The 25108-nt window shown below is 40.0% G+C and overlaps 1 protein-coding gene across 3 annotated transcripts in view; it reads right to left on the bottom strand.

Annotated features, from left to right (window-relative positions):
• The window catches only part of ARMC8 (armadillo repeat containing 8), a 71309-nt gene that overhangs the window by 12929 nt on the left and 33272 nt on the right, over positions 1-25108 (bottom strand). For all 3 annotated transcript variants that reach the window (XM_054074174.1, XM_054074175.1, XM_054074172.1), the window contains 10 exons: positions 22138-22230; positions 17865-17945; positions 15608-15683; positions 15428-15518; positions 11764-11824; positions 9184-9384; positions 6585-6680; positions 5111-5193; positions 4747-4828; positions 466-552 (listed from right to left, as the gene is read on the bottom strand). In XM_054074174.1, coding sequence (XP_053930149.1) covers positions 466-552; positions 4747-4828; positions 5111-5193; positions 6585-6680; positions 9184-9384; positions 11764-11824; positions 15428-15518; positions 15608-15683; positions 17865-17945; positions 22138-22230 — 951 coding nt within the window. The remainder of the gene's footprint in view (positions 1-465; positions 553-4746; positions 4829-5110; positions 5194-6584; positions 6681-9183; positions 9385-11763; positions 11825-15427; positions 15519-15607; positions 15684-17864; positions 17946-22137; positions 22231-25108) is intronic.

The raw sequence follows: 25108 nt of genomic DNA, 5'->3' as shown, positions 1-25108 counted from the left end.
AAAGTATGGCTGCAGATGTTTGATCTGTGCGAAATACAGCTCAAACACAGATACCCTATACTGTTCATTTGAGAACAATAAAACCCACAAGACTCAGCTATACCAGCACTTCAAGCTTACAGCAGTAACTCAGACAAAGGATCATATTGCAAATTATCATTTGGTTTTCTTCTTGCTTATGAATTTTTTAGGCAATAGTGTTTTGCAAGTAAAAACCTCCAAAATTTCATGTCTACTTTTCTTCAAAGACTACATTTAACTCATTAATGATATTTAACTGTCACAGCACCGTAAACATATGATTTTTTTCATTTGCAAGCCATCAGTGACCCAGTCTGCCCAACGTTCCAGCTCTATAATGCTCTACAAGCAGTGGCCACCAATTAATACACCTTTAGTTAATTCAGCCATTGTATAATGTAACTTTTGCTGATCACCTCTTCTTGTTTCTGGATGAATACTCACCTCCTTGCTTGGAGAAAATTCCAGAAGAAGATTGCATAGCGTGGAAGATGCTACTACCAGAATTTCATTTGGAGCATTCTGTAAAACCTGCAGTCACAAAGGGAAGAGTAAAGAATCTCTGTTAACTAGCAGGACAACGAAGGGATTGTTTTGCAATGGAATACCTGTAAATATGCTGTACTTTCGTACTCCATACTACAGGAGACACTTCAACGTTAGCAGTGCAGATCCAGACAGTGCTCATTCAACTCAACATGATGATACAGATAACGTGACAAGCAGGAGCAACACAAAGTTATTTTGCAGAAGCCAGATTTGAGAGCTTTCGGGTCCAAGTTAAATCAACGGGAACAGATCCCTGCTCTGCAGAGCACACGTGCTGGCAGCTCAGCTCTGCAGCCGTCCTCTCAACAGAGAGCAGGCTGGGTCCTGCAGCACACCTCTGTGTCATGGTTTATAGAAAAGAGGAGGAAGCTCCAGGAGGAGCCACCTCAACGCTTCCGTATCTCGCGCAAAGCACAACACAGCAAACTGCCTCACGACCATCCTTTCAGAAAAGTAAGAGCCTGTAACAAGTTATTTTCTTATCCACGCCTGGATCTCCAACAGGACCAACACATGTTGTTCTTAAACAGAGCATCTCCCTTGCAAGTTCTGAGAAAACTCAGTGAGGAAACAGGCAGGGAGGGTACAACTGCTCCTCCAGCAAAGAAAAGGGTAATAGAGGGGTTGTTCTGTGGCACCTTTTGTTTTAGACCAGTGAGCAAATGGCTAACATTAACAATTACTGCATTTTCAGCAGTTTGCACAACAGTACATATATCTAAGTCCTGTAGTTTTAGATTGGATTTATTCTTCCATGGCTTATATAGGTATACATGCTAGGGGAGAGAGAAAGTACTTACCCAGTGGTTATTAACCCAGGCTAAAAATTAATTGACTTTTTTTAATATTACTTTGGTTTTTCTACTAATATTTCTTGATGTTTTAGAACTAACATAGAGGTTTCTGATTTCAGCTTATTTAATAAAAATAAAATTAACAACTACCAGCAGCTGTGTTTACATAGAAATCTGATATCATAGAATGGTTTGGGTTGGAAGGCACCTTAAAGCCCATCCAGTTCCAACCCCGCGCCATGGGCAGGGACATGTCCCAGTGGATAGGTCTGCTCAAAGCACCATCCAACCTGGCCTTGAACACCTCCAGGGATGGGACAGCCACAACTTCTGTCACACAGTTCTCCTTTTACACTAGTTGTGCTTCTTCGAGAGATCCTGTTGGTTTTGTGGTTCACATTCATAAGGGCCTTTATGTTTTCATGTTTGGCCTTTCGCAAACTCTTACAATATTCAAACCATTTCCTTCAAGCCCTTTCAGATGATGATCATGAGTCCTGAATCATGGGATTATTACGCAATAGTGATAACAAAACCTTGCATGATAAATTTCCCTTGAGGTCCCAATAGGACTACTGAATAGCCACTCATGGATTAGTTCTGCATACACACACACTAAATTCAAGGATGAACGCTTATTAAAAACTGCATTGAGAATATTGTCAGAAAATTGTCACAGCAGAGGAGGATCAGGTTCATGATCACCTGAGGAACCTGACCGTATATAAGTCAGGTTGCATCCTGATGAGATGCATCCCCGAGTCCTGAAGGAATTGGCAGATGTGGTTGCCAAGCCACTCTCCATGATATCTGAAAAGTCATGGCAGTGAGGAGAAGTCCCTAGTGGTTGGAAGAAGGGTAACATAGAGCTCTTTTTTAAAAAGCCTAGAAAATATGACCCTGAGAACTACTGACCAGTCAGCCTCACCTCTGTGCCTGGGAAGATCATGGAACAGATCCTCCTAGAAGCTACGCTAAAGCACATGGAGGACATCGAGGTGAGTAACGGCAGCCAGTATGGCTTCACCAGAGGTAAGCCTTGTATGACCAACTTGGTGGCTTTCTATGATGGGGTAACCGCAGCAGTGGACACGGGTAAGCCAAAGGATGTGATCTATCTAGACTTTTGTAAAGTCTTTGACACGGTCCCCCACAACATCCTTCTCTCTAAATTGCAGAAATATGGATTTGATGGGTGGACGGTAAGATGGATAAGAAACTGGTGGGATGGTCGTATTCAAAGAAGTAGTGGTCAATGGCTCAAAGTCCAGATGGAGATCCATGTCGAGTGGTGTCCCTCAGGGGTCCGTACTGGGACCGGTGCGGTTTAATATATTTATCAATGATATTGACAGCGAGATTTGAGTGCACCCTCAGCAAGTTTGCAGAGGACACCAAGCTTAGTGGTGTAGTTGCCACATCAGAAGGATGGGATGTCATCCAGAGGGACCTGGACAGACTGGAGAAGTGGGCCTGTGAGGACCTCATGAGGTTCGACAAGGCCAAGTGCAAGGTTCTACACCCGGGTCGGGGCAATCTCTGTTTTCAGTACACGATGGCAGATGGTGTGATTGAGAGCAGCCCTGAAGAGAAGGACTTGGGGTGCTGGACGACGAGAAGCTCGATATGAGCCAGCAATGTGCGCTCACAGCCCAGAAGGCCAACCATGTCCTGGGCTGCATCAAAAGCAGCGTGGCCAGCAGGGCGAGGGAAGTGATTCTATCCCTCTATTCCTCTTTTGTGAGACCTCATCTGGAATACTCTGTCCAGTCCTGGAATTCTCAACGTAAGAAGGAGATGGAGCCGTTGGAACGGGTCCATTGGAGGCTACAAAGATGCTCGGAAGGCTGGAGCACCTCCCATATGATGACAGGCTGATAGAATTGGGGTTGTTCAGCCTGGAGAAGAGAAGGCTGCGAGGAGACCTTATAGCGACCTTCCAGTACCTGAAGGGGGCCTACAGGAAAGCTGGAGAGGGACTATTCATAAAGGCTTACGGTGATAGGACGAGGGGGGAACAGGAATAAACTAGAGAGGGGCAGATTTAGACTTGACATGAGGAAGAATTTCTTCACCATGAGAGTGATGAGGCACTGGAACAGGTTGCCCAGGGAAGTTGTGGCTGCCCCATCCCTGGAGGTGTTCCAGGCCAGGTTGGATGGGCCTTGGGCAGCCTGATCCAGTGGGAGGTGTCCCCGCCCTTGGCAGGGGGGTTGGAACCAGATGATCTTTAAGGTCCCTTCCAACTCAAACTATTCTATGATTCTAAAATCAGTTTCCTATTGTTTCCATCAGGAAGCTGTAGGAAAAAGCAGGCCCAAACTTTACGGCCTCTAACTCATGCAAGCAACACAAAAAGCTGAGAAAGTTTCTTGGCCTGCAGCCATCAAGGCACCTAGAGTGTAAGACAGGTAGTCAGTCAAGTTTTCTCTTGTCCATCACTTGTGAGAACTTAAGCACAAGCAGAACAGAGAAGGTCAGGCCTGAATAAAATTCATGTCTGACAGGTATCTTTCTTGTACTGAAATATCTAGATCACTAGAAATAACAGAAGCATCTCCAGTTCCTTTCCTTCCTTCCTTCCAGCCTCTTGAGTGAAGCTTTGGAAAGTCAACTTACATAACTGCTCATTATCAAGTTCATTAGTGCATTTTTGAGTGAACTTGCTCTGGTTTGGCTATTTTACTTCCTAACAGAGTCAAGTTCACTTTGGGTTATTCTCTTGGAGATTGTGATGGATGTCTATGCTACCTATGCTTTCAGGCTTGTCTAGCAGATATTTTCTCTCCATTTTCAAGGTCTAAAAGATGTTGAAACTGAGAGAGTGATTTATTTATCTGCACTTGATGACAGTCATATTACAGGATGGGAGATGATATATATCTTACACACTTTGATCCTATTTAATCTTCTCGACAATTGCATCAGAGAAAAAAGCGTCTTTTTAAAGGTCTTGCTGAGCTCTTTGGCTTCAGTTTTAGAACCTGCAAGGAAATCTAGAAGGTGGATAATAACAAGAGAAATCACAGATCCAAATCCTCTCGTAAGGCTTACAGACCAAGTCTGAACTGTGCCATCTAGACTGAGCCTGACACGAAAGGAGATATAGCTCTCCTAGAGGCCTATCAGGCCTATGTAGGATTAGTCCTACATTGAGGCTCACTTCGCTTCACTCACTGATCTCTGAAAAAAAAGGAAGACTACAGTCCTTTTTGCTTCCGCTTCGTTTTGTTTATTTGTGACTCCTTAGGAGAAGGTCATGGAATTTTGATGCCTAGGTCTTTTCTACATGATTCTATGAAAGGCATGTGAATTGAACAGACACCGTATCCTCCTTTCATGGAACAGAACACCTCAGTAGCTGAGATTTGACTTCACTTACCTTCATTAAAGGCTTCCATACAGCATGATCCTGAAAACTTGTCCTGAGCTGCTGTACAGAACGAGACAAACTGTGCAAACATCTGCAATGGAAAATAAACCTTCATTGTGAAACACACTCACACGTACCCTATAGTAATGTAGACCATTGCTTCCACAAAAGATTCAGCTTAGAATTTGGAAAGCAGTAGACTGTAAACAGCAAAAAGAAAACACTGACCTAGTTTAGGATAGCTACCCCCATCAGTAAATTTTCCAACTGCAGAAATTACTCCAGATTAGCTTTTAAAAAATTAGCAGAAATCCTGACAATGCAGCATCAGACTTGGACAGAAGTATTTGCAGGACTCAGAAAAGCCTCCTACCTGACTGCAGCTAATCGCACCTTGATACTAGATTCAGATAAGCCATTAACGATACGGTCCATCATATTTTCAGTCTCAATGATCTGGAGCAAAAAAGGAATTAATGTTATATGAATAAAATAATATGAGCATTTACAGGTTGGGGTTTTATCTGCACCATTTAAAATACTGCATATAAAGCCTGTAGCTAAAACCAGCCATCCACAGTCTCTACCCAGAGGAAGTGGAAAGTACTGCGTATCTGCATATACCTTCGAAAAAACACATCTATATTCTATGTCCGCTACTGCTTTCAAAAGGATTTTATTAATCAAGGAAGAATATATTCACACGTAGATATGAATTATCCTTAACCTCATCATAAAACAAAAGAGGGCGTGTGAGTGCCCACAATAGACACAAACCACAGCCTGGAGATGTGTTGTGGAGCTATTTGGAAATAAAACACAGTTCTTCTGCCACATTTTGACCTGGCCAGCACATATACTTCCAACTAGGATAAAAGGGAGTTAATATCAAGATAAAAGCTGGCTTCTGCGTGATAAATCCACTCTGTCAGGTACACTCTTACCACTTAGTAAAAATTATGCTTTAATAAGTAAAAGAAGAACTAAAGAAGTTTATCCTGCAACAAAGGAGAAATCAATAGGTTTGAATTCTGGAGATCCTGAATGGCTCCCTACTGCTAAGTTCTCCTGCTAGTTATCTTTTCAATGCTGTCTTTTCCTGCCTCCTTCCTGTCCATATTTTTCTTCCTTCTGTTTTTCTCCATTAAGCAGCAACTAAACTCAGAAAATTTTCCTGTGTTTGCTGATGTTGTTTGACATAGCAACTTAGCTTAAAAAAAAAAAAAAAAGCCACTTTTAATTATTCATTGCTTAATTTCCCTCCACTCTCCACCAAATTATTAACTGTCCAAGTGCTCCAGCCACTCCATCTCTCTCCTGTGACGTCCAGGTAGCATTTGTTCTCCTTCACACCAACTGCTGTGTTAAAACAGTGCAAGCCCTCTTGGTCACAGTAGGATCACAGAAAAGCTTTGTTTCCCAATATGGTTAGACTTTCTAGAGTTTATTTTTCCAAGTATTTGGTTTATGACAGGACATATGACAAGAGGTATTTTCCGTCCCTTAAAACACCAATTTCAGAAATCACTCGTATGCCACAATAATATCCCTGCACAGCTTACAGGTAGCAAGGATCACAACACGCTGAAAGAACTTATTGTTAAAATCTAGTTCACCACTGGGAAGATGTTCACATAAATAAACTTTACTCCTATATTTTTTACAGCAAGACATGAATTTTTGTTCAAATCCCATGCAAAGTAAGCACAATGTAAAAATTTGCATGTTTCAGCTTACTTATGCCACAGGGAAAAACAGGGCTGGAAGAGTGGAAATTCTTGCACCATTCCTCAGCCCAGCTTCCTGCTATGCCTTTGTCTGATGGCTATCACTTTGTACAGGCTTACCTTTTTCCGGATATCTTCATCGTTTGCTCCCAGGGAAGCGTAGAGCTTGAAAGCAGCCTGGCGCAGTTCATGGGCATGCTTCAAATCATGGTCAAGCTATTGAAGTAAAGCAAAGATAACAAATTTAGACGCTAAAAAGTGACAGGTGGTATTTTCTTATGTTGTAAACTACTGTGTATCTACCTGGGTTTTGTCTGCCACGCCAAGGGCAGCCACAAACACCAATGAACTGCTGTTCCACTAGCTGATGTCCAACCAAACGCTTACCAACTGAATCCAATAAATGAAGTTAAGAATAAGGTTAATTTCTCTCCTGAGTTACAGACAAGTGAACTAAAACAATCTGAGGCCAAAACGCTTCTATTATGTTACTGTTCTATCCAGACCATATGCAGACAAAGCCCACTCTTATTTACTCAACAGAAACTTACAGGAACAAGCCAGGAGTGAAAAAAACTGGGACAGAACCAAAGACAATTTTATCAAGAGAACTGAAGCAAAAGTGCGAGCTGAAGATAGTCTCTAAATCACAGGACCTGTAGATGTTAACTTCTGACTTTTTTTCCTGTAAAGGCAGCAAAGCGGGGTGCAACTGCCTACGAGGTTCCTGGAAGGTAACTTCTCAACTCAAGTGCCAGAGGTGCGAATTAGAGTGATGCACCCTGGACATGCTGCTCCCAGCTTAGTAAAAAGTGCTTGGAGTGTGATAATCAACAGGAGCACTAGCTAAAGGGATTATAAAATAGCAGTGCCCAAGTTCCTGAGAGGCATAAGAACAGCCCAGAGCAGAGCAGAACCTTGACTTTGGGAGAGCAGACCTGGAGGAGCAGATGGGGCAGCCCTGCTTGTTCTGCCAGAAGAGAAAGGACCGGAGATCTAAGAGCAACCTCCTAATGCCTACAAGGAGAACAGGAGCCAGACTCTATGGAGGTACACAGCAAGACAGAACAGCAAACTGAAACAGGAGAGGTTCTTATTGAATATAAGAAATAAAAATTCACTATTAGAACAGTCAGACTTTGGAAGTGGTTGCTCAGAGAGGTTAACCTCCATTCTTAGCAGTTTTCAACAGCCAGCTGGACTGAGTCAATCTCATCCGAGGTCAGCATTGACCCTGCTTTGAATAGAAAACTCAGATGTTCAGACCTCCTCACGTTCTTTCCAGTGAGAATAATTCTGTGATTCTGACTGCCCTCAGAACTCTGTACCAAAGGGTTCTAAAAAATGATGCAATATTTGACGTCTACACAAAATGCCAGAAAAATGTTACTATTAAGCAGCAAAGAGCTGAAGGAAAAAAAACGTCAAAAATTAAGCTGAGTAATTCCTTCTGATGCAGCTATATTACAGCAGAATGTATTATATCATTGTTAAAAAAGTTTAAAACAGACGGTCAGTTTGGCAAAGTCCTCACTCCTGTAGTTTTTACCTTACCAGATGCAACTCAAAGCTATTTTTACCTGGTTTCCTATCTGACTGTTTTTACAGAATTTCTGAACACTCAAAACAATGTCATAATATTTGTAATTGCCCCACTCACATTTGGAGCCAAAGCATTTTGGATGCTACAGCCAACATCCATTACTTCCCAGTCAGCTGCTAAACTTTCTTCTCCTTATTTAAATTTATACTGAAACTGGGTTTTTTTGTATTTAATTTGCATTTTTTAATAGAATTGAAGGCAGCTCCAAATGCAGAATCAATCCCATTCTACAAAAGCCTGAGAAGTGAATCTACCTTTTGAACCAGTTTCAGAGAAAAAAACAAGGTTCTGTAATCCAGGTTTTTTGGTTACTTTCTAAAAATCAGACTCGGTATGAGGGGAAGGGCAATGGATATTTCCCTATGGGAAATGTAAAAACCAATCTTCAGGTCGATTGATCAACTAGTGCATTGGAAAGCATATACAAATCTGTAAAAAAAAAAATGGTCCATGGATGAGAACTCCTTGGACATAACCTATAAAACTCTCTCCAAGGTATATTTCGTCTCTGTTTATTCAGCCTCTTGAAAGCGCAGGTTACTCATAACATGAACTCACTACATAAAATCCACATGTTCTTCTGCTTAAACAGAACAGAATCCTCCCTTAACTTAAAAATTTTTCACAAACCTGACCTAAGAATTTATATCAATTTCCTATCATACAGACTATTATCTCTTTTGAAGCTGAAATGTACCGGTTCCCAAAGGTAAGTCTCAAACTCTGCTAAGGAGAAACATGGCAGCTGTCTCAGTCTGGTACTTCACTGCTGTCTCTGGAAAATGTAATGAAACATGGATGATGGAGCTACACTACACCACCTGTAGCCCATCTCTCCATCTTTGACATAAAAGAATGGCAGCATACTTCTTACAGGACTCCAGGTACACACAATTTTAGTTTGGATAATACAAGCTCCAGAAAACGCAGTGAATGAGCAAAGATTTTAGGACTGCTATATGAATCAGAAATCAATTCCTGATGGACCTCTGGCCACCCTTCTATTGAGGAACTCAGACAAAAGGTTTAATTAGAATAAAAAAATATCCTAGGCCTATTTATTTATGATTGGTTTTGCACACTTTCAAAGCTTCAGAACTGGGTAAGAAAACATACCCTCTTGATATCTGTGATTGCACTCACTGAGCTGGGATACTTGAAGTAGTCAGCGAGCATGACAATGAGGTGGTCGGTAATGCTGGCGATTCTCTGGAGCTCCACATCCGTTTCAATCAAATAGGCCAGGGTTTCTGCTCCTTCTACTCGCTCCTCCAGCAGTCTTTCCTTACTACACATTCGAACCAAACATGGCAGAGTCTGAAACGTTAAAAACAAAGCCAAAAGCCATCGTTTAGCACAGCTACATTCATAAAGCAGTTTACAAAAAAAAAAATCAAATGCCTATCCTAGAGCAATTCTCAACAACATTCCTTAGATACGTACCTTTAGACAAAGAGGTTTTAGTGGTTTTAAAGACTACACACCCAAAAAAAATGTTTGGGCTCTGCTAAGTATACAGCAGGCAACTTTCAATCAAATTCTCAGGTAGTAAACGTTAGTCTGTGTGAATACAATATTTACAAGTGACCATGGTCAAAGTTCCATAAAAGCACAAAAGTTCCCATTTGCATGGATTTATTCTTACTACACAAGAACCAAAAGTACCCAGGCTGCCCTCAAGAAATACTTGATCCTTCCAGCCATTTTGCAATCTGAAACTAAGAACAAAGCAGCAAAAAAATTATCTTGGGCTTCCCTGGCCCACGCTGGCTGCCCGGAGCGGCAGGGAGGGAGGAATACTCCCAAGCAGTGTACCTGGTCAATCCTAAATGAAGCCCACTTGAAATCCAGGTCCACTCTGCCTCACCCTGACATACACCCCCACCTTGGTTATACTCCCATGGCAACGTTTTTGTCACAGCTCCTCCACTTTAAATACTAAAAACAATCAAGTCTTTCTTTACCTGAAGCTCAATGGAAAGCACTTAAGTCTGGAAAGACCAGTTCTCCCATGGTTGGGACTCTGTTCACTCAAAGCTCAGAAAACACAAGTATGAAAATGGATGAAGAACAACATCAAGTTTTCTGCTTGTATAACTCCACTGACTTCAGCAGGATTATGCTAGTAGAAAATGTTTCTCAGTGTTACATTTTGGGTACCTGAAATAGCATTTATCCATTGACTGCTCAAATGATGAAATAGATAAATATGGTCCTTTGATTCAGCCAACATGTGGATTTGTCATCTGGCATAATCTGGGATGACATACCAAATTCCCACTAAGAAAAGCTGTAGATATGCCAGACTACTGTCATGGACACCACAACATGCTTTCTTATTGCTTTCTTATTGCAGCACTTTACAGACAACCTTTGCCCAGCACTATGAAAGAGCAGGACTAAGGGACAGATCTTGACACCGTGGTGACAGTTCTCCAGTGTGAAAACAGAGAGTCACCCAGGGTGTGACTCTCTCGGCAGCCTCTGGTGGTGAGAAGCCTTTGTGGCTTTAAGCAGAACACGCAGCTGTCTGCAGAGCCATGGACTGGCAGCACATGCTATGGTCACACACACACTTATTAGTTGTCTTTTCATGAGGATCCAAACACCACGAAGGGGCCTCCACAGCTGAAGAGCTGCACCAAATTCCTGGGGCTCAGCTCACCCCCACCTCAACCCTGACAATGCTTTGCAGATCAGATCCTTCACTTGCTGGACTCATTCCAAGGACACATTGTCTTCTCAATCTCAGTACAGAGGCACAGATGGGGAAAATATCATTTTTTCAGGCATTTAAAGTGTCTTTCCTTATGTCTGAACTACGTGTTACTCCCTGGAATGAAGGATCCTAAAAACATACCAAAAGTTTTGGAGCCTGCCAGCGTGCTGTAGTAATTATTAAACATGTTTTCCCTAGTGCAGTATTACAGCAATACTTCAACAGTGCCTGGAGTAACAGCAGTGTTAGCATTATCTGATCTCTGACTGATATGCTTGCTCATTGACAACTGTTTTTCTCTTCTGACCTGCTATGGAAGCATCACTAGTAAGAAAAAAAGACTACATTCCTATGGCATGGAAACTTTCCTTCACTGAAATTCCTTATAAAGTCACATGTAGTACAAAAATATCAAATCAAATATTTCAGCATGATGGTTTCTTGTTTTTTTAATAACAAATTTCCCCAGCCAAAGTATGAAGCCAACAAACATACAAAAACATTGTGAAACCTAAGGAATCATCTGCTGGCCACAAAGACTCCACGTGCAAGGAGACTGCGCAAGTATTCCAACACTCATCTTGTCAAATAAGTCATTGAAAGCAAACCGGTGCTTTGTTCATATACAGAGACCAAGGCAGCAACGTTACTTCCAAAGGGTTACCGAAAAGATTACAAACCTCAAAGGGATATGGGTCAAACTCTGGGATGTTTTTCCTGGATATTGACCTTTTGGTACAATTCTTAATTTAAAACTTCTTAAAAAAGCCATGTCAGTATAAAAGCTTAAAGACACAGGATGATAAGGAAACTAAGTTTTTAAATGGAGAAAAAGAAAAAAAAAAAAAAGGAGAACTCGGTGCTTTGAAATCTTCAGTATAACAGATTTCATGTTACTTTTTAAACAAGACAAATAAAATCAGAATAGCCCTACCTGAGAAAAACATTTTAAACAGAAAACTGCTTAACCAGCTCACCTTAAGAACGATGCAGGAATCGTCTGTCCGTATTGCTCCAGCTCTGCACATGGAAGTAAGGCTGCAACAACACAATAAAAAATAGTCACCTGTCACTGGTCTGTATGCTCTTCAGTAAGATGGCGTAGAGCTGTACTAATGGAATGCATTCCCCTTTGTTCCACCATCGATTTCAATACATTTGTGCCTCCCAGACTTGGGCACAAACTACAACAGACATGCTTTTCAGCAGACTTCTAGTACACCTTGCCAAAGCAATGATCAATATATGCACCAGACACTGCTCAAAAATAAAGTCTATCAAACTTGATTGATCCATAAACCTCAAAATGAATCTAAACACCCCCAAACAAACAACTTTCATTAAGATACACGGGCAATATACATAGACCTGTCTTTTGTTGCAAGCACTTATAACAATAAGGAGAGAATTAATATTGGGTTGGTAGCCTGAGAGCTCAGTCAGGAACCATTCCAGCTGTGAGAAAAAGCGGTTACCGTTGCAATGCTTGTCCACAGCTTGTCTTAACACTCTTCTGGAAGAAGTACGTCCTTGCCCATTTAAGTCTCTGACACTGAACCAAAGTGGCAATCATTCTTCATAGACAGCAACTTAGTGGATACAACAGCTCCCAAGTCTCCAACTACAAAGCTGATGCACAACACTAGACAAACACACAAGTTTCTTTGTTCATCTACCTTTACATGTGCTCCACACTTCCAGAAACGCAAAGCAGTTTCACTCACCAATAAAAGTGGTTTATTTTTAAGCGGTTTAAACTTTTTACCTTGCTACAAGGAAATGGGGTGAACCTGGAGGATATCTGCTCTGCATTCAGCGCAGGAACAATCAAGTGTCTTTTGGTTTAGGTTTTGAACTGAGCCCTTGTAACCAGCTTTTATCATGCCAGCTGAGATTAAAAGAATGACTGAATTTCACTGAGGGTGACTTAAAACTAAGATGTTTCAACTCTCAGTTGGGCAGGCTAAGAGTGCACATGAGCTCAATCATAATTGTTCAGCTAAGGAACAATTAACACACTGTAACTATATCACATTTCACTGCATTCCTGACCTCTTTCCAAGAGCCTAAAGTGAGTTCTTTCACCTCTTAGAAGGTAATGTCACCAATCCTATTCCAAACACCTACAAGTGACAGACAGAGTTAAAATCCCATAATCAGAAGTCTTTTTATATACTGTTTCTCAGAAATTAAAAGATAAGACCTGACTGCTATCACAGAGATCATTTGATAAACTTCTACTGCCCAAGTCTTGCAGCTGACAGCAGGAACCACTCATTTTCACACCTGAACCATCAGGAGAAAAGCACCTGTCTTGCAGCTGCCATTTACTTCAGCTAGACCCTTGTTGCCTGACAAAGTAACTTAAAGTCTGAAACAGAGCTAAAGTACTTTTACTTCATGTAATACAGGCTTGGCTTAGCTGGAAGCAATTCTCGTAATTTCAGTAGGAAAGGTTACTGCCCCACTTGTTGCTTCAGATCCAACAGGCTTACTGTTCTTCCCTCTCTGCCAACAGTGCCACCTGAGTGAAGGATACTTACTCCATTTCAATCAGCAGGTATCAACATAGGTCTTCCAGGTTTACTTCTATTATTGAAAGACAAAGGAAACTCCCTAAATAGCCCTGTCTGCCTGTCTGGATTCAAACTTAAACAAAAAGCATCAAAGTTCCTTAAAAGACCTTCTACATCCACATTCCAAGGATTCTACTAATACATCAGAGAGGAACCACAGATTAATTGACCAAAGCTGGGAAGGCGGGAGTAAAGTCTAATTTATAAGCCGAAAAACAGGACTTGTGGCAATTTCACTTCCTACTCTCATTAGGGAAAAAAAAAAGGAGATAGTATGACTTGGAGAGAATGAAGTACGGAAAAGACTTAGAGAAAAAAAGCCAGTAGGTCTTTGCAAGCTCCCAGGACTGTTTCGAAACTGAGGCCTTGAAAGCCCTACTAAGGATGACTGCCCATGGACTAATTAGAAACCCAGTCTGAAACTCAAGAAACTGGTTTGTCTTCTATACTCCTGCAAGTTTCCTTTTTTTTTGCTTTTCACTGCATCATTTTCTTTTGTATTCCAAAGTTCCCACCTGAGCCGAAGTACCACAGAGCAACAACAACAGATGTGATTGTCTAAGCAACTCCTTCCAACATGAAGCAGATCATTAAAGAACACCAGTAGGCCTGTGAGCATTCCTCCCGGAAGAAGGAGACAGTCCAGAGCCATAACAACAATTTGAACTCCAGCCTGCCTTCGTGACTTATCAACTGCTTTGTACCTTGAGATCAGTAAAAAAAATAACTTTTAATACTTTGTTCTCTATCTATTCTCTGAATTCTCAAAGAAACACATGGATCAACCAGAACTGAGACAGTTAATTTAACTTGCCTCCTTCACTTACAGCTACCTAATGAACCAGTAAAATCATTTTTTGGTTTTGGCATTGACCAGTTGCGGTTGGAGGGGAGCGTGGGAGGTCCCAGGCAGCCTAACACATGAAGCAGGATTTCCTTTCTAAGAAAACCCCTACATATCAGTGTCTTTGTAATTGCTTTCATGAAGGGGTTAAATCCTCATAACCCGGCAACACTACAAAGGAGGCCAACCTACCTACTCCACTTGCTCCTCACCCAGGATCTTAAGACTTTGCACTATGACAAGGGGCAGTGAAATCGTCTGGTGAACTGAACCAGAGAAGTCACTGATCCAGGTCAAAAAAAAGTCACCAAAATCTACAAGTACAATCAAACAATATACTAGTGACCAAACTCTCGAGTTAGGTTTGATTTGAGCTGTTTACTCTGAAGGGTGACTTCATCTCTTTAACCCTCTGAAGTCCTCTATTCCATTATTATCAACTCAACAAAAAGAAAATGGTCTCTAAGAGAGTCAATTCCCAGCTTATGAAGTGAGTTATAACCCTAGTGTAGCAGAACTTGGTCACATTTTGTCACAGAGCAAAAGTCATTATGAATAGGATCATACAGAAATGCCCCCACACCAGAAATGAAAGTTTGATTTAAACTGTAAAATTAATTGATAACATTAATTCTGCCTTAAAACCACATGAAGCCTAGAGAAGAATCTATTTTAATTGAAATAGCTGGGAGGAGGGACTAACTCTGCTCTCTCACCCTGTTAGTGCACACAGTTCTCACCACACCACCTGAGTGAGCCCTTTGAACCGTGGTGCAGCAAGGACATTAACTTGTACTGCGTGACAGTATTTAACTGTTACACTCTGTAAGGATATGCAATTGACCAGGGCCTATTCAAGGCAAAACTTATCATAAAACACAAGCTTATCATAAATTTATCCAAAACTTATCATAAAATTCACAAGCTACTTGTGAAAACCACAGTCCAGCTTACGAAAATCCATGTCTGCATACATGATCCTGACAAAACTGCCGCTCAGCAACATTTTTTCCTATTTACGCACAGCAAAAAGTGAAAGTTATGCTATAAAGATTATTAGGTGAGAACCACTTCGTCAAGGATTTAGAAAATGCAATTAGTACCTATAACTATTCCTAAGATTAGTGATCACATATTACTTTGCATAAAGTAAAATGGGAACAGCTAAAAAGTAAGTATTAAATTGCATACTATTGCATTCTAATTCCTGATGACAATTACCATTTGGCTGACGTGAGCTGCATTTCAATTGGTTTGTCCCTTTGTAACATCTTCACAAAAATTTGCGGTAACAATTCTCCATCAACCGACACTGCAAGCAATGAAAGAGAACACCAATAATTCTAATTCAGCCAGCCAATAAAGTGAGTATCAAATAAGCAACAGCAGCATTATACTTACCATTTACAAGAGTCATCGATACCTGCGGGTTTTCAAAGGCTAAAACTGAGAAGCATTTCAATGCTTGCATTCGGACCTGTGTAAAAATATAACATAGATGAAGCATAAAGTAAACGCAAACCTAAAAAGCAACATTGGTCTATGCTACTGTGTAGGCTTGCATAAAATAATTCTAAATAATCAGTAAGAAATTTAGATGATGATTAGAAGGCAGATCCAAACACCTAACTCATTTGAATCCTGTGATCTGTGTCAGAATTATCCTTCTATAGGGTATGTCATGAACTATTTGTGAAAGAGAAGCACGGACAAAACCTGGGAATCAGACAGTTAGAAACGCTGGTCTCATCTTGATGCCTCACAAACGTACAATTGTACTGTTTCTTTCCAGGACTCTTAAGTACATAAGAGAATGAAATACACATCGTTGAGATTTATATTTCAAAAGCCCTTAAAGGCTAATAAAATGTCTAAAGAGAACCATCCAGTTGAGGGGATTCTACACTAATTTTAAAACAAACGTATACCATAAGCTGTACAGCCACTAAACAGCCTCAGGTATCACCTGTACAAAAAGGATTCGCAAATGTCTTCATGCTGAATCTTCCTCTTCCAGCCCAAAACCACATCTTGGTTTAGCAGAACAGTATTTTACACTAGGCTATGAAGTCTTTATAACCTTTTTTTTGATGGAAGACAACTAATTACTATCATCTTCCCAGAGGAAGAATCTAATTGAGTTCAGATATTAGTCTTTGATTTCACCTTCTACGGTTGCACATAGGTAGGACTAAATAGATATATTCTAATGCAATGCTATGTGTATCTTGTTGGTGAAAAAAATCACTTGAAAATTTGACCTAACTCCAATTTTTTTATTTTTAATGTAGCTTTTTGAAAGACTTAGGGACGGTTCAAAGCCATCAGAAGAAGTTTCAAGGAAAATATAGCTTGGAAAATTCACCTTATGATAGAATCAAAAATGTCAGCTAATGGGACAAAAGAGCAAAATTGCCTGATCATGGTGAAAACTAACTGGTACAGAAAGGCAGCAAACAGAAGTTTATCAGTCTCACTAGCAAAACATTGAAGACCACATTCTCTCTACTGGCTCTATAAAGAACACCCCAAAAACCCCAAACCTAACAAAAAGCACCACTCATGAGGTTAACAAGCTCCTGGAACAGAGCACTAAAATTCCCTTCACTTGAAATTCTCATTTAAAGACTGGCTTTCCTGCTGAAAGATACTTGAATTATCAAAATCTTTCTGCATTAGGCAGGAGATCAAAATAGACAAGCACAATTATCTCCTCTTGTCTCAATGAATTATCTCCTCTAGTCTCAATGAACCAATGAACAGCACACTGGCAAGAAAATGAAAGTGTCAAGGCAACATATTAGCTATTCTGTATTAGATATTTTAATAAAAAAAAAATCAACAAATTTTTGGTAATTGGAAATGTTTCTTATTTTCAGAATGGTGACATTCATGCTTTTTGTGGGGAGGAGGGATAAATTGATATCTTCATAAGAAAGTCCATGCTCGGAGATCATAGGATTGGCTTTAGACAGATTTCAAAATCGTTTGCATAGCAGACACCCGTTAGCCTTCAACCACACAGTCTACAGAGATGAGTCTCAGACCATTTTATTAAGTATTCCATAGGAGACTCCTAAGGCTGGGCTCAGGATTTGGAACTCAACCCTTTGACCGCCAAGATCCAGCTGACCCTCCTTGCCACCAAATCACAGGCAGAGTACACTGCCTTTCCCTAGGGGTGGTGCTTTCTGGCAGTCCGAACTTCCGAAACATGACAGAGGATGGAGCTGAGACTCAGCAGATGCAGTGAGAATGAAACACAGGTACTTGGCGGCCTTCATACATTTCGTTTTCACAGATCTGATTTCTGATTAGGACAGCTCACATTTGCTTCTCTGTGGCTTAACTTCTTTTCCTCATTTATTCTTCAACAAATTAGACTGCTTTTATGGGATAGCCAAGTGATTGTTCTTCGGATCAACAAAAGCCAGGTCTGTTTTAACTACTGGTGGTTTAACTTTATGGAGCACTCCAAAACAATAGGTCTCGTTTTCACAGAAGTCCGTACGGGAAGTAAAAAACTCTGTTATTCTAGAAATACACATTATACCTGTTTATAGTTCCAGCTCATATGCTTAGATATGTTTTTTTGTAGTTCTTCTCTGGATTCCTTTGATAAATATAAGAAAAACACCAAAGAATGTTAATGTCTTACTTTGTAGGAGGTGGAGACTAACAGGTGTGCAATATTCTGGACAGCCCCGTGGTTAAATAAGATTGTCTGGTGATCTGGGCCCTTTGAAGGAAAACATAAAACACCATTTATTTTTTTCAAAATAACACATGGGAGGGTTTTGCCACCTATAATTCATTGTTAAGTATTAAAGGTGGATTTACTAACATTTACTTTGTAATCAGTTGGCATACTATATATTTTTCTCTTTAAAGAAAGAAGTCCAACCCTTATGTTTATAGTTCTTGTCTTCTTCCAGTAAAACATTTCCACTCTTCCTCAGTAGGCAATGAAATCAGTTCTCACACACGAGGAAAACACCGACAGAGTACTTATATTTCTATTCTTCATATTGCAAACAACCGAAAGTTCCCGATTTTCTCTACAACCACTAAAAGATCTCCAATTACAAATGTCTTCACTGGTAATTATTTTGTGATTCTATGACATTTTTTTCTTAACTAATCTGCAAGTGAAGGAACTATCTTCACTCCTTAACTTTGAATTAAAAGCCAGCTGAGTTTATGGGCACATCATTACATTCTAGTACGGGACGGTTTATTTTTCCATTGGAGATACAGCTGAAATCAGACAACCCTTATATTAAAAGAACATTTTTAGAACACCCCTTACCTCTAAGAAAAAAGACAACCAAACATAGAATTAGTTTTAGAGGTAACATATCCAGTGCTTTAAGCAATGCTTCAGCTGCTACTGCCACCAAGAGCTTTCTACCAAAAAATGCAATTAAACCAGCATGGTTGAAGCTGGAAAACAACCTACACTGGCACACAGAAGTGGCTGAGGCAATCATTTAAAGCTACAGCTATGCCAGTTGTTGAAGCTGAAGAACAGATATTAAAATACGTGAAAAAAATGATTGAAATTAAAGAAATCACATCGACCTAGATTGTTTTAGTAATTCACAAGTACTAGTAATTTTTCAATGAGATGCAGAAGGTAAATTCCGTGCAAGCAGGATGAATGCACATAGAGGTGACACCTGGATGTATTCTTATTTGTGTAACAATGAAGATGAAAACATCTCATCTGGACATACTGTGTTTGCACACACCAATTCATGCTTACTTAACGCATACCCAGGTTAAGCACTAATTCATGAATAGGGACAGCTTCAAATATAAATACAAAAACTTGATAATAAGATTTATCATTCCTTCCTAATTCCAACTGCTCGGGCACCAATATAATCACAAGGCCTATTCCTTTTGTCTCTCTTTGCGTATACTAACAGAGTTCCAGGAGCCAGTACTATTATAGTGAACTTTTTCTCCAAAAACAATGGAGCAACACATTTCAGGAACAGAAGTCACACTTCTGGCCAATTTTCCATCATAAAATGTCAATTTTAAGAAAGCAGTAGGATAGAACAACATAACATATCATTCCATAATAACATTTTCAAAGCAGATATCCAAAAGCAAATGTGTGTCGGTTCAGGAAGCAGCACCAGGCCTAATATCGCATTCTGAGAACGGGCTTGCGAGGGAGCTGCCTTGATTACAGGCTTTATCCTGGATCCTTCCCAGACACAAGATTGTAATTTTCAACTGATGGTGAAGCAATTACTTATGCAGAGATGTCACTACACTCAAATGTAAGTCCCAGAACTATCTTTTCAAATCATTCATACAACCACGTGTTTCCAAATGCAAATGTTATCCTTTTAATTTGGTCATTAAAATATAGTAAAGCTTACCTACTCACATCACTTTCTCTGGAAACAAACCAACTATGACAGAAAGAATCTTTAAAAGTAAATTTTGCCTTGCGAAAGCATGCCTTGTACATCAACTCAATTTCAGTTCAGTCATTTGCTTACATGTTGATAGAACACTGGCTCCCTATGTTAAGAACTGCATCTGCCCCCCCGTAAATCAACACTTTCCCTTGCTTAGGGTGACGCTTCTCCAGGCTTAACGGTTCCCCTTAGTCAATTTTAAGTCTAATTCACAGTGAGAAGCAGTAAAAGTAGAAAACAGCAACAACATGCTAGGAACCTGAAATAAGAATTTCCCAGCTCAAGAGATCAGGTCTGAGCTCTTCCACAGACATTTGATCAGGCAAGAAAAAGAAACCTGAGAAGCCCAACCAAACAAGACTCTGGCCAGAAGGAGAGAAAATGGATGCACAAGATTAACCAGAGAACAAGGAGCAGAAGCTATGATATATCACTATCAGTTTAATGAATAAAGCTAATAAGATGAGGGGGGAAAAAGGAATAAAAGCATCAATATCTCTTATAATGCATGCTAAGCCTTACCCAAATAAAAAAATTTACAGTAATTTACTTCTTCAAGAAAAAATTAGAAAGGTAGTGAGCACTGAAACTTGCATTATTTGATTTTTTTAATTATAAGAATGTAATTTGCCTATCCATGTAAGTCAGGAAATCCTCTGCAAATTCTGCTTCTCTGTATTTGATGTATTTTGTTATGTCTGAAAATACAGTATCGACCTTGATAAGCAGACCTGAAACCCAAGAATTAGACAAAAAAAGAAAGAAGAGGCACTTTGGGATTTTGCTGAGCAGCTGCATTTGACTGGGTGAGAGAGAAACGAGTTCCTGATGAATTTGTGATGAGCTGTTTACTCCATCTCAAATACTCTTCTTTGCTAAGCAGCTAATGTTTACTCTGTAAATTCAACTATTTCCTAATATCCCCATCATTCTGCTTTTCTTGTGCATCCATGTTTCTATCTGGTGAAACAAGTTTTCTTTCCAAAAACTTGGATTTTTCGAGGTAAAATTGGTTCGTGAGAGATTTGGAGGGCGGAGGAGCCTCCAAAACCGTGTAGTGAGTTCATAAGACCTTCTTGACACCGCTCTTGTCAGGTGACAGGGCACTGGCTTTGTTAACAATATCTTTGATCTGTACATCACCAGGGAGGGGTTACTGGACCTGCAAAGAAGGAACTCATTTGGAAAAAGATGACAGTAACTGTTTTCATGTTGGATTCGTTACCTGAAATTACTCAGCAGCTCTCACACAGCCAGCAGGGTTTATACTGCTGCTGAGCTAACCCTGATCGTATAAACTGACTTCTGTACCACCCTATCACTAGTGCTGTGTTATTCTTCCTGTAAGCCAGCACAGCCTAACTTTTTGCCACAGCCGATTAAAGAGACTTCCAAAGGCCACTTAAACATGAGGTGCCTCAACAGTGCAGTTTTCTTCTTAAAATACCAAATCCTTTTTCCAACCCTAGCTCCAGAGCTGAACTGGCACAGTCCAGTGAAGGACTTTTTAATGTTTTCTTATAACAATTCTGGAAATCTTAGCAGCTGAGGTTTATTTTCATATCGCACTAACTCTACAGTTTACAACCTGCAGTTTCATTGAACAGAAGGGATGCACTTGCACCAATGTACATAAATAACAGTTAAGGCAGAGGGCAAATACACTTTTAACAAAGGAGTAATCTAAAGTTCCAGACAACATTGTAAGTTATAAGGTATATTTTTCTAGGTAATAGCCTACAAATTAATAAAGTTTGGAACTTTTCCATTTGTTAGTCTGGGAGATAAACACAATCTATGATTTTTTAGTTTTAAGCTGTTTCTAAAAGGGAAACATGCTGTACAAATCTGATTTCGTACACTGAATTATTTCGACACAGTTAATGTGTGTTCTGTACTCATGGGTACAGAACCTACCAAAAAGCCACAAAAATAATATAAAACACAGTGGTGTGTGGAAACACAGAGTCCATGAGAGAAATAGAAACCCTTCTGTGTTTGAGGTGCGGTTGCTGCTGTTTTTAAATTATGCTTTCCCCTATGAAGAGAATTGCATTCTTCAGCAGGAACGTTTATCTGGATAAACTTGCAACTACTAGAGCAAAACTGAGAGGAGTTTTTATTTCCTCTCAACCTACAATACCTCTTAGAAAACATTCTCTAGGTTTAAAACAGCTGTCTTAAAGCAGACGCAAGACTTCTGCAGAGAGATGCTCACACTGTCTTGAGACTTCCACAGGAAAAGTCTTCCAAACTATATACTGATAACAGTGAAGAATATTTGCCTAGACTGTTGACTTTCCTGAGCAGCCAAAGGTGTAAATATACACACTGCCCATGACCCAATAAATCCGTCAGCAAATCCAGAGCAATAACAGATCAGTCATTACTGTCCTAATGTTCCTGTCACAAAAGGCAGTTATCGCCTTGCACAGTTTCTTATATGTCAGAAACACAATCAGTTGCACAAAGAACATGTAATCTCTTTCTTACTTTGCAGCAGTGTGAGAAGATCTGACATATGTATTCTTGTGTATATCGGGACCTACTGAGGAGTGCCATGAGGTGGGAGATAACTGTAGCATCCTGGAAACAAGACAGTAAAGAAAAAAGTATTAATAGAATATTTCAGCACAGTTTGTTCACAGTTTGTTCCTTAAGAATACTCCCGTTTCTGCATTCAGGTTTCCACTGAAACCTACACAGACACAGGACAAGACCATTAAAGTAGTACAGCACAGACTTCAAGTGACAGTTCTGAGCCAAATCCTCATGGGAAAAATAAAAGGTCAATGCAAGTTAGGTACAAAACCGCTGGGACTTGTCTCCAGAATCTTTACTTCATGAGAAAACAATTAAAAACACACCGACTGCAAAGACGGTCACTGAAAGCAATCACTCCAGGAGTTAGTTTTGTATTTCTTTACTACAAGTGTAATTTACTCACCTGTTCATCACAGCTCAGAGAGAAAAATAGCAGGCAGAAAACAAGGTGCCGGGCTGAACAACGTATGGTCCACCTTGACTTCTGTGGCACTCACTTTCTAACCAATTAATAATTGGGGGGAATAATTTAATAAAGTAGAGGAATAATTTCCCTTGTCTTTAAGTCAAATACAGACTATAGACACTATTAGAATGCATGACACCAATTACATAGTTCCAAATAAATCAGCAACAGAAAATTATTTTACTGAAGGACCCTCCTGAAAACACATTCAGTTACTTCAGCTCTGGGGTAAGTTAAAAATGACAACATTCTGAAGCTTTTGGTTACTTTTACCAGTACATTTTACTGGCAGCTAAGGCACTGTTATTAAAAGAAACACGGGCCATTTTAGTTTGGAAAAGCAGAAAACTAAATTAATTCCATGAGATAAAAGGTGATGAGGAGATGAGAGAATGAATGACTCTGTCTTTCCAAAGGACTTATTTGTACAGTTCAATACAGCATGAGTCAGATTCTTCAGTTTACCTGCAGGAGAATGAATTCCAATCCTCTGATCAGAAAGAAGTGGATTAGAAGTAGACCAAAATCTTCATGCTCCTCAGCTACTGTTAAAGTAATGGCAGTAGCACTGGCCTGGTTGTTTGAATGACTGCAGTTTCAGGAGAGACACAGCTGCTCTTCAAAAGCTTTATTTCCCAACTACTTGCAAAATATTTATTTTATATTAGCAAAATAAACGTGTGCAAGTCTCCCCTCTTTGTATACATAACTGAGATCAGGCAAAAGCTTTCCCATATTTCTTTTTCTATTTTAATACTATAATATATATATGAAATCCAGCATACTTTAGAAAGCTTTGCTGCCAACAATCTAGCCTTCTTGTTCTCAACAGAAAACAACAGGACAACAAAGCCAAGAAACACACTGAGAATAAAGACTTCTGTTTCTACTGCTTGGTTCTCAGTAACTGGAAAGGATCAACGTGCAACAGCCTCATGTGTCAATTCAGCAGCTTATACAGAAAATTATTTACTAGAAACTGGCTTTCTTCCAGGTGCAGCAGCCAGACATCTATGCTCATCACACGCTTATGTGCATAGGAAAAGCAAGGGACAAACTATTCTAAGTCATCTTGTTAAGGCCCGGTGTAGCTCCAGTTGATCTTCTGCCTTTACACATGGCATACAGGAGGTCAGACAAAAAACAAGACTAATCCCATAGCTCAGGAATCAAGAGTGGGAGGAGAGAGACAAAGAGATGAGTATAGAACATGTTCTGACCTGTCACAGCAAGACAAAGCTTAGTTCAATTGAGTGAACAGAGAGTTCATATCAAGTTTCCTGTGAAAATGAAGAAATCCACAATGGAAACTTTTCAATTACTGACTGAGGCTGATGGGATCCCGCTTGTGCTCAAAAGAATCCTTTTTTCATCAGGAGAAGATGTGAATGCAAAACTGACGGAGATTCTCAACAACCTTTCAGAATATGATCTGTGGAATGGCTTTGAATGTTGGCAGCATCAGATGCAGCTCTGTGTCAGCTCAGAAGGGAACTGTTGTGAAGGTGTTCATAATTTACTTTCTTAATTTGTTAAATGAAAAGAGTTACAAGCAGACCTTGTATACAAAAACATCAATTTCTTTGCAACTTCAGAACCCAAAGGGCTGCAAGGAACTAATCTTATTGCAGGGTAAGAGCAGCGATTAACAGTCTCAAGTCTATTGTATGATGGCCATAACCATCACGACGTGTCTTTTGACTCTCCCTGACAGAGGAAAGCTTGCAGTGGTGGGTAAATCAAGAGGAATTTGGGTTTGGGCATGAGCCAAGAGAGCAGCAAACTTCCACAAGAAACCAAACAGAAGCAGCTAACAGACCAACCTTGCTCTCAGGAAAAACATGTTACAAAGTCACAGGAGTTCCCCAAAATTTTCAGTGTCTCCTTCTCTGAGTCACAGCAAAACAAATGGACAATACACCCAGGATTCCTTTGTGGTTTAACACATTCGACCCATTTAACAGTTTCTCGTCATCTTCTGAAAATCTCAGGCAGATGAAGATACTGCGCCAATCTGTGTTCAACACAATGTGGCAAGAGGGTTATCGGTAATGAGCACACCTTAGACAAAACACCCAGAAGCCAGGAGGAAGAGGAGAGAGACACCTCAGGATTCGGTGGCAGGAAAGCTTAAAAAAAAGGAGTTTCAAAATTAAAGATGAGCGACCTGGAATCTCCTGCTGGGAAACCCTTGACTAGGGAATCTGTCTTATTTCAAAAATTGCAATTGATCTAAAAGTTAAAATCTTGCCAAAGATAGGAGGTACAAAACTCCACAACTAAAGAAATAGATCCACAGTGAGTCAAGTGAAAAAACCTGCACTAGCTCTGTAATCCTCACCCAGGAGATGTCCATGAGCTGAAAAGGATTCAAACTACCATGAATAAAGCATCATAGACAGTGTTCCCTAGTGTTAGTAATATATGTTTTCCTATCTATCTGATCATGAAACT

This window comes from Cuculus canorus, chromosome 9, assembly GCF_017976375.1.
Source record: "Cuculus canorus isolate bCucCan1 chromosome 9, bCucCan1.pri, whole genome shotgun sequence".
NCBI classification, from domain to species: Eukaryota; Metazoa; Chordata; class Aves; order Cuculiformes; family Cuculidae; genus Cuculus; species Cuculus canorus.
The sequence above is the reverse complement of the archived record's forward strand: the minus strand, read 5'-3'. Positions and strand labels throughout refer to the sequence as shown.